The sequence below is a fragment of the Harpia harpyja genome, chromosome 4 (assembly GCF_026419915.1).
Source record: "Harpia harpyja isolate bHarHar1 chromosome 4, bHarHar1 primary haplotype, whole genome shotgun sequence".
Classification (NCBI taxonomy): domain Eukaryota; kingdom Metazoa; phylum Chordata; class Aves; order Accipitriformes; family Accipitridae; genus Harpia; species Harpia harpyja.
Genome location: NC_068943.1, coordinates 5,047,749 through 5,058,022, shown reverse-complemented (window position 1 = coordinate 5,058,022; position 10,274 = coordinate 5,047,749). Strand labels below are relative to the sequence as shown.

Genomic DNA, 10,274 nt, shown 5'->3' with positions numbered 1-10,274 from the left:
CACTTGTTTCTCTGGTTTAGTGCCCCGGTCGAGTCTGTCCTGGGAGCTCAGTGGAAAACCGCCCTCACTGTTGTGCCGGCTGACTGGAAAATGGCACCATCCTCCCTCCTGGGTGAGGAGAGGACGAGCCCAGGATGGCAGCTGAGTGCAGGTCCAGAACATCACCTCCATGCCAGCAAAGATTTCTTTGCCGCAGGTGCCGATTTCTGCTACAACCGGCCCCACAAACACTGATTTTTGCAGAGCCCCCAACCTCAATCTATAACGTACTCTAGGTATTTTTAAAAAATCTTGAAGTATATTAAATTGCGCTTAGCAAGAAAAAACAAGAAATACTTCCTACGTGCAGAGAAGGGAGCTAATAGAACAGTAAGAATCCCGGCTTTTGCATTTAATTAGTTTTATATTTCAGTTTTAGACTAGATCTAATCCTCAGTTTTAGAAATCTCCCTAGCATAACAGAGCTTGTAGCAGCAAACAGAAAATGGCCCACCCTGGAAAAAGTATAGCATAGGGTCAAGAATAATTGTAACAAGCCATATTTTTTGTGTTTCTAATAGCTCCACTCTATTTAAGTGTGATTTATCGACACACTGTTTGCTTGGGTTTTTTTACAATAGTTCCTCTTTCTGGTAATGAAGACCAGTTTCATTTTCTGATGGCAATTTAAAGGCCTCAGCTGGGCAAAATTTTACACTTTTGTATGACATCATAGATTTTTGGCACCTAACTTTGCCATTACTAACATTTTTAGAGGAAAAAAGAAACCCCGGGAATGCTTATTTCCTGGAGGCGTATGTACCCCTGTTGCAAATATCGTGCAAGTACTTTTCTGGGGTGAACATTCTTCAACTTTTTGCAAGTTATTCTGAGGGATCATTGTATTTCAATAAAATCACAGGAACACAACACCCTCTGGTATGGCTAATTAGAGTTAGGGGGGAAAAAAAGACAAGACACTTCCTTCATGCTTGAATTTAAATAAATCAAATACAAATAAGATAATGGCATTTGGGGAGAAGAACCGCTTGAAGCTTTATCATTTTTTTTATCTCTTAGCAGTGTTATGCTACAGGCCTGATAACATCATGATGTGGGTGGCCACGTATTTCCTTAAACACAGATTTGCCCCTGAGTGTAAATATGGGCGTTTAATAACCTTTGCACTGTGCGGAGATACACAGATAGGACTACAATACGGATGTGAAGCAAGAGGAGGGGGATATCTGAGAAATATCAATAGGTATCAGAGAAAAAAATCCTTTGAATACCCCTATAAATATCTTCTAAAATCTGATTTTCAGAATAGGCAGTTTCAGCACAGCCATACCTGTGTGGAACAATGCAACTCGTTTTCTGCATCTTACAGGCTTAAATTTTTCACTGTTGCTGACAGTTTTCTTGGGTAATTTAGCATATACTCCAGATCACAAAGGTACTCTTTGACATAAATTCAGTCTGAAATAGATGGCTAGTGCTCGATCTCTAGTACGCATAGAAGAGTACAGATATGCAAGTATGTTGCATTATGCAATGCTATACATAATATTTTGCCCTCCTAATGGATTCCTTAATTGGGTCTTCTGAGCACTATCCTTAAATTTCATCATTTTATTGATGCTTACTGATGTTTTGCAATTTACCTTGTAGTAAACTAATGCCCTTCAGATAAGCGATCTAAAATCCAGTGACAGCTGCTCAGCCAAGGGCAGCAGAACCAGTGTATTTTTAATTCTCACAAGAATGAGGTCTCACTCGAGTCAAAAGGAACATGAACATAGAAGATTAAACATAAAAACTGAGATCAAAATCAACAATTAAGAAACATCAGAATCAATTTGCGTATTGTAAACTTGTTTTCCGAATATGTTTGCATTAGGATCTAGTTCCTGGTTATGCTACCATATGTTCTTGTTTTTCACCGGATCTCAACCTTCATTGAAGTAAATAGCCTGGCTCCTGTGACAAAGAATTTAAGGACGACAACTTTAAAGGGAGTGTTTTACAAGTATTTAGAGACACAGCTGCTGATCAAGTGCTTGGTGCTGCCCCTGAACACAGAGATGCCAACATCTGGGTGCATGTGGTGTCCGTGCCTGGGATCACATGGTCGACCGTTACCAGAGAAGCGATGGTTAAGACTTTCAGCGTAAAACTGTCAGTGTGTATGTTCAGTCCACAAAGACACAACACAAAGAAGAAAGCAACGTTGCCTCCACAGGTCCAGGCAAGTAGTTTTCTTCTTGTGCTTCCTCCTTGCATCTCTGCAGGACACACTGCACCATTGTTCTCCTCTCACCCACATTTGAGGGGCATGGCTTGAATCCAGAAGGTGGCAGATGCAGCACATTTCTGGTGACTTGCTGGGACAAAATAAGAGACACTTGTTGGAAGGTGGTTAAGGCTTGAAGTAGGCATGGAAAGGCCCTGGCTGGGGATGGAGGCGAGCAATGCAAAGAGCAGGAGCTTGTGGCTGCTGATAGCCATCAGCTGGTGACGTGGCTCAGCTCCAGATGAGCCAGTCCCTTAAACACTGTACTGCCATTGCCTCCCATTCCAGGGTTCTAGCTGAAAAACAAGATAGTGCTGTTTGAACTGAGTTACTGAAGCAATAGTTACCCACATATTCATATTACTAGACGTCGATATGGAGTTCAGGTTTAACACGGTGATTGAAGTTTTGCAAAACATCTCATTGAAATGGCTAGAACCATAACAAATGGAAAACTTTTGAGCACTCTTAACATTTTTTTATAATAGTGTGATGAAAAATCAATTGGAAAAAAAACAGATAAAACCTAATAGTCTTGCCATTTTTTCCATTAGATTGCCTGCCTTTGCACACTTCTTTAGAACGTACTTAAGAAATACCTAAAAGTTTCTCCTTTAGCCGCTCCATGCTCCTCACATTAACTGTAAGCCTACCAGCTCTACATGGAAAGAACTAATCTAGAAAATGTTCTGTATCTTCTAGCTGTAGTTAAAAAATAAAAATCTGTGTAAGGAAATGAACCCACTACAGGTTAAGAGGACAGCAGGTCTGCTGCAGTACAAAGATTTATTCACTTTCTGAGAGAAATTCTCTAATTTTGGAAAGGCACAGGACCAATCAGTCTGATTTCAGCCCAGTGAATCTCTGCCTTCTGCCCTTCCTCGTGTTCCCATGCAAGCTGCTATCGGCAAGCTGCACTGTCACAGAAGTCTCCTCTGTAGGGTTTGTATGGCACACGGCTTCTTTACAGTCTTCTGTAACTGAAGACGAGGGTTGGAAACTGTAGGGAGAAGTTACTGAAATCATTAAGTTAAACATTAACCTCTTTTCAGGTATCTGCTAATATTTTCAGGTAATTGTAATAACCGCAGGTGCTACTATGAATGTCATGGAAGCCCCAGACATCAAAGAGACTAGACCACCTGCCATTAACCTGCAGAATCATTGACCTGCACTGAATTAAGACAGAAAATTCCTGAGCGAGGTGTTACATTTCCACCCTGTTTTACTCTGCCGCTATCCTTCATTCTATATGGCAGGGGAGCATCTGACTGTTAGAGATTAATTAGTAATTAAGAGTTGGTTCAAAAACATCACAAGTTCAGAGAAGAAAGCAACCTAATCATGTTAGAAAATAGTTAGAAATATAAACTCCAGTCTCCTGGGATTTTCTTTTGAGCAGGAAATTTAAATAACTTTATTTTGAACATACCAAATTGACCCCACTAACTAGATGTAATAAACAAATGGAGATATTTAAGCTGACATTTGAACAGCATGAAAGCCTTCTAAGCTTGTTCTGAGTAGATTAGTAGATAAGTGCTAGCTTTCCTATTCTGGGATATGTTCCAAGGCAAGTATGAGGACTGATGATTTCATTTAACTCTAAAGGGGACAACACTGTATATTTAAATAATGCAAATAATTTGCATAATTCTTAGGACAAGCTACCAGTTGACACTGACGGTGTTGGGATAAAAAACCCTCTCTGCCTCGCACTGTATCTGAGGGCAAAAACTACATTTCCTCTACCTACCATTCAATCGGTATGTGAAACCATAATTATTAGCATGGGGTATGTAGTTTCTCAAAACCACATAGCATATCTCATCTGATCTAATCCCAGAAAAACTGACTTAATAAATCTTTTTTGAAACAAGGGATATCATTAGATGTTTCAAAGACTCAGTAATATATTTGTAGACTTAAGTAAGACAGTGGCAAATAAATTCAGAGCCAGCTCCCTGTATCCCAGCAGTACTGACTAATCTGAAAGTATTTTGGTATGTTGTTGGGAGAAGGTTGCCAACTATTGCTACTCATTCAGTTTTGCCGTATCTGTCAGCGATAACAAGTCCGCAGAGCTGCTTTCAAAACAGCTCTTAAATATTTGCCCAAATGCATCCTTACTCAGCAAAATACACAGAGAAGTCTCTAGTATGTTTAATGATTCTGACTTCAATGCAATTCCAGTGCTCAACGTTGCTGAGAAGAATCCCTATAATATGATTACCTTGTAGGACATCAATCTAGGGAAATCTTCAAAACTGAGCTTATAAAACAGAACAACACTAGTTCTTGGCCATCAGGACTGTAAACCTCTAAATTAATGATTGTTCTGTCACTCCATTCTGCGTGACTGTGAAAAGGAATAAAAGCGAGCTTTGTATGCAGCATCAAAACAGCAATCCTAAGCCTATTACACAGGCAGGGATGGAAAAGTTTGCAGGTTTTATCCTCACCTATATGAAAGCCAGATCCACAATAAGGCTTAATTACTTTAAGTGGAATTTAGTCAAAAAGTCCAAAAGGGTGATTAATTAATCCACGAGTACCTCATCAGATCCCTAAAGCTTCAGGAGGCATGCAAGCTTTTCCCAATGAGGTTGCACACTGGAACTATTATAAGCTTTGCACTGCATTACTTTTACCTTCCCTTTTCTTAGAAATGAGGGTTGCCAGTGACTTATGTATGATTATACGCATTCAGCAGCATACTGGCAAGACAGAATTTGCACGCGTAACATACAGCAGCCAGAGCCATTTGCGTTTGAAAGAAAGAAGAATTTCTGTAGCAAACCACTTCTTCCAGCTGTGCTTTAACAGCAAAGAGTAAGCCAGTTGTCTGTAGCCAAAGACACAACGACAATGATGGGTTTCCTGCTGTGAATCCAATTCAAATTCTTTGCTGAGGAAAGAACCTTAGCCTGGGAGAGAGTCAGGATTTCCAGTGCACTATCTCTTTGGTTCTTCCTTCTGGCTAGTTTAAACATACCTCCTGCTCCGTGAGCTGACTGTGACTCCCATTCCTACCTGCCTGACTGCAGGCCCCGTACAGAGTGGACAAGTGAGAGACAGAAATCTGAAATTAGCGCTGAGAGCCAGACATTTTAAAATTACACACTGATATGCTGAACTTTGCTTAAGTCTTTGTGGACCCAAGCATAAGGTCTTTTTATGTCCCCTTGGCAGTGTTAAGAGATTTTCTTTACAAAGATTCAGAGTCCTCACATTTACAAGTGCTATTTAACAGTTGTGTTTGAATGTAATTATTAAAAGGCATTTGAAGGTAAATATTAAAAGGCATTTTATGGAATCTAACAAATTCATGACTTGCCTAAAAAGTTTTTACTAATGGTGGCCTGTTAAAACTTGTTACCTAGCTGACAAGTCATATTTTCCAGTTCCAGAGTGACATTTATTCTCAGTCTTGTACCGTGGCAAACTAAATGTGACTCTGAGGCCCTCAGTTCTGTCAAGCGCACAAACACACAGCGCGCAAACCTCGTCCTGTTTCTTCCCGACGTTCACACCTGTGATGCAGAGCAGAGCATCACCACCTGTTAAATGCCTAGCGCGACTTATTTCAGTAAACCATGACTTCCCTTGGAAACGTCATTGAAATTTGGTGCCTGAAAAATTTCAGCCTTATACCACTATTGGCATGAAGCTGGGAATTTGGGTCACCTTGTACTAGGCGTCTACCACGTTGGTAGAGAACTAGGTGTCTAATGTCCTGTTACAGCCAGCGGTGATCAGTTCAGTACAGTCGGTGGAGCCTAGGGAGCAATTAATTTCACCCTAAAGCAGACACCTTCATTTGACCGTCTGCAAAGCTCTCCAGACTCCACCGTCTGATTGACTATGTCTCCGTTAGCTGTAACGAGAGCTTACCCACGGCTCCTCAGCCGGCACTTACCTCACGGACTCCCAAGACTAGGGCGAGCCTCTCTCAGGTTTCCAGAACGCGAGGAGCCAAGCTTCCCCAAGGCACCTACAAATTTCAAATTTAAATCATAATTATAAAGACAGAAGTAATTAGGTATCATACACGCAGGCTAACTCGGGTTTTATCCCCGCCTGGCTACGCCCCGAGCTTTCGAGAGCCCTTCCCCGTACCTCAGGGCCTCTGACAGGAGCCGCTCCCCGCAGCTGCTGCAGGGGGCGCCGGCCGCTCGCCTGACGGCGGCGTTTGGCCCATCGCGGCCGCCTTAGCCGCGCCGTCCCCGGCCCGCCGCGGTTCCTGGGGGGGTCCGCCCGGCCTCTGGGGGTTCCGCCGGCGGCGCCCGCCTCGGCCGGGCCGTCGCCATGTTTACCAGCACCGGCTCCAACGGGCTTTGTGAGTACCGGCCCCGTCGCAGCCCGGGGAGGACGGTCGGGGTAGGGCGGCGTTAGGGGGGCAGCCCGCCGGCCTCGCTTCCCCCCCCCCCCCTTTCCCCGCACACCGCGGCCTGGCGTTTAAACTCGGGCTTTACCGCTTCTGCCGCTGCGGGACCGCGGCGGTGCCTCGGGGGGCGAGGCGGGGGGGGGGTGTCTCCGCTTTCACGGGCTCTGCCGCCTGGGCCGGCCGGCGGCAAGGGGTTGTGTTTGGGCGGAGCGGTCCTCTCCCGGCCCGGCTGTCCCGGGGCCGGCTCCCCAGCTCCCTCTGTGTGTGTGTGTATGTGAAAAAATATATATAGGTGTGTATCAGAGCGGAGAAAGAACTCTCTTCTAACGCGAAGAGAAGGTTGTCGTTTAAACCGCTTCTTTGGCAAGGCAGGTTTAAGGGCAAACACGTTTCCAGCTCTGTTTATTTTTTATGTGCGGCGTACGTAAATCATTTCATATCCCAGCGGTACCTGGACGGACTTCGCAGGCCTCGAGGGTTGCTTCTGAGCTTGCTTACAGGGCAAAGAATCTGCTGCGTTTAGAAACGGCGACGAAGAGCTGCAGTGGGCTACGGCACTACGGAGCAGGCTGGGACAAAGGATAAGTCAAAACTTTGCTGACTAACTGCGTGCTTCACGCAAAATCCAACTCTGAGTGTGAAAGCACACTCCAGCAAGGGAGGAGTAAGTCTGCCGCTTAAGAAGGGGCATTAGTTGTAGCTGTATTCTGTTTGAGGCATCCAAATGAGGGGGGGCATGTTTTTGCAGATGGATCTGGTGACACTGCACTTGATTCGCAGCTCCTGATTATTTTTTTAATTTTTTTTTTCCTCCAGTAATAGGTACTGTAGAAGAACAACCTTTTGGTGGCATGTGTCTGTGTATAATTCTATGAGAAGGAAGGTGGGGTGAAGCGTATCCTTGTTTGGCTGAATGGGTGGAAAGCCGCAGTCAGTATTTAAAAGTTTCTCCAAGATAGGTCCATCGGAAGGATGAGTGGAAAACTGGAGTCATAAGAAACATATTTGTGCTAGGAGAAAAATCTAGACAAGATGCCATTCTGCAAAAAGTAAATGTTTTACTTTTTTTAAGAATTTTTTTCTTCTGGAAAACTGGTGCAATGTACACTATTAGTGAACTCACCTGTTGACCTAAAGTGATTTTTCACAATAAGACTTGGCTGGTACTGGTGCACTGACAAACTCTAGTAGAGGCACAAACTCTAGTTAGGTGGCAGTGACATACTCTCACCTGGTGCACAACTGTGGCAGTTTAAGATGTCCCTTTGCCCTCAGACTTTTGTTTCTGCCTTTGTAGCTGAAGTGTCTGCTGCAGTAGCAGCGGGTATGTAGGATTCAGTCGCTGATGTGCAGAATCTGATGCTTTAGGCAGCTAATGAATCAGTGCCTGATGTTGCATCAGGGAAACGTACATGTGCGTCCATGTTCTGTTCTGCCCCTGGGTCTTGGGAGCGGTAACCTCTGGCAGAAGGGCAATGACAAACAATTGTTGAGGCACAGCTGGTGGATAAATGGACCTGTATCAGAGACCCTAGATAAAATAACCAGACACCTGGTTCAAGAGCGATAAGAGTGATCATGCTGGGTCAGACTGAAGGCTCCTCTAGCCTGGTGTGCCAGCTCTGACAGACTTCTTAACATCTATAACGTTTGGTTAAAGCCATATCACAATACCATTTGGTAAAACTTAGTAATACTAAGCTCTCTTTAGCCATGTGTATCGTAGGTAATTTTAAAAAGTGACCCAGTTGTTGATTATATTCCTACTAGATTAAGGGCTTTAGCATCTTCATAGATGCGGTGGTAGAAACGTCAGAGGCTACTGTATTCTTTTTGCCTTGTTTTCATCATCACCTTGTTTTCACTCCTTTCTGCAGAATTCCCCTCTTTAGCAATGGGAAAACAAACAAACAGTAAATGACCCCAGAGCTCTACTACATTTTGGTAACGTGATTCTTACTGGGCTTCTTATGCAAAGTGTTTTAACAAGGGTGCCAGAGACACCCTTGTCCCTAGTTTTATGGAAGCAAGTCTGGGTTTGGCCTACTCACCTTTTTAAAAACTTCTTTTTGATTTTGAAACTCCTTAGGAGAACCTAAATAATTATTTAACTCATTTGAAGTATTTTAGTTCGTGTAGATTCTCTTAGTTAATTCTTGAAATTGCATTTAATACTTTTCTGAAAGAGATAGGAGAGTAACCAGTGGCTCGCAGTGGCAGCAGTTGCAGCTGGTTATAAACTTTTTGCTCCATCTGGTAATACTAATCTAATGAAGGTTGATAGAATCTTGGATGAGGATATTATTGTCCATGTTCTCTGAATTCTTTGGTTTTTATTTCTTCTGCTAATTTCAGAATAAACCAAAATAAATAACAGTGGACTATATCGTATAATTCCAGGAGATTGTGGAAACAATATAAAGATCAATTTAATGGTCTGTGTTGTCATTAGAGGTCTAAATGAGAGAAATAACTCAAGAATCCTTATGTTTTGTTTGATGCAGTACATAGATGAAATTCGTAATCAATGTCCTACGAAGCCTATCTCCCTTTGATTGATACTGCATTAGTCCCTTTTCCCCTTCTTGCATCCTGTCTTCTCAGTGTTTCTAGGCTGCCTCTCTTATCTCTTGATGTTTTGATGAAAATGAAACTCTTCTTTTAAACTACAGGGAGACTGAGATGATTAGGATATTTTCTTGCTAAATATGCATTTTAAACTGGTCTTTGACCCTCATTACATAGAATAATTTAATCAGAATATTAAGTTTTGGACATTTTTCATCACACGTTATTCCTCTTGCTGTAAAAAATTCGTGGAACTTTGATTGACCCTATAGTCAGTTCTGTCTTTTGTTATGTCCCAGACATGGTAACTGTATGTGCTCAAGAGAAGATAGCTTATAATTTGAATAAAAAGCCTGTGTGCTTGCTAAAATTAAATTATTGTTTAATATTCCAAACATTTAATGTGACAAAATGTGGCAGAAGAGATGACTGAAGTTTGGTAGACTGATGTACTGTTTCTAGGAGACGTGGGAGGAAGACACTGTAGCTTCCTGCTAGCACAATTTATTTATAACATTTATTTGGGAAAATCTTTGGCTGCCGGCATTGAACAAAATCTTGACTGAGTACATGAAAAACTTGAGTATTTTTATTTCATCAGTAAAAGGGGTTCAGCTATGTATCTGTGCAGATTACTGACTAGCTGCATTTCCAGATTTCTAGATCACAAATACTGTTGGGTTTGTTCACTCTGAATGCATTTTGCTTTTGTATTACAAGGTGGCCCTGACATACAACAGATTAAGTATAGCTCAGCTAAGCTTTTCTGAAGTCCACTTATCTACTGTAGCTGTCCTGATTGTTATTGTTCTTTGTTCAGGGCAAGGTTGTTGCATTATTTACAGTCAGTTGATAAAACAGTCCTAAAAAACATCATCTAGATTTAGGCATAGATAGACCCTTGAGCTGTTTTTGTTACATGGATCTTCGCTTGGTTGATGGCCAGATTTTATTTCTGCTAATATACCACTAGTATGCTGAACAGACAATATTTTCCAAAGTTATTAGCAAGTACAAACTATTTCTGTATTACTTCCCGTGAGCTGA

The 10,274-nt window shown here is 42.3% G+C and overlaps 1 protein-coding gene and 1 long non-coding RNA gene across 2 annotated transcripts in view; one reads left to right on the top strand and one right to left on the bottom strand.

The window, feature by feature from the left end:
- Positions 1 to 3,041: 3,041 nt before the first annotated feature.
- On the bottom strand, positions 3,042 to 6,386 carry LOC128141150 (uncharacterized). Its single transcript, XR_008234926.1, has 2 exons — positions 6,192 to 6,386; positions 3,042 to 3,272 (listed from the first exon to the last, which is right to left on the bottom strand). It is a non-coding gene; the product is annotated as an uncharacterized LOC128141150 (long non-coding RNA).
- Positions 6,387 to 6,465: 79 nt separating this feature from the next.
- Positions 6,466 to 10,274, top strand: part of UBAC2 (UBA domain containing 2) — a 106,996-nt gene continuing 103,187 nt past the window's right edge. Inside the window, exon 1 of the mRNA XM_052785712.1 lies at positions 6,466 to 6,611. Coding sequence (XP_052641672.1) covers positions 6,581 to 6,611 — 31 coding nt within the window. The 5' untranslated portion in view covers positions 6,466 to 6,580. The remainder of the gene's footprint in view (positions 6,612 to 10,274) is intronic.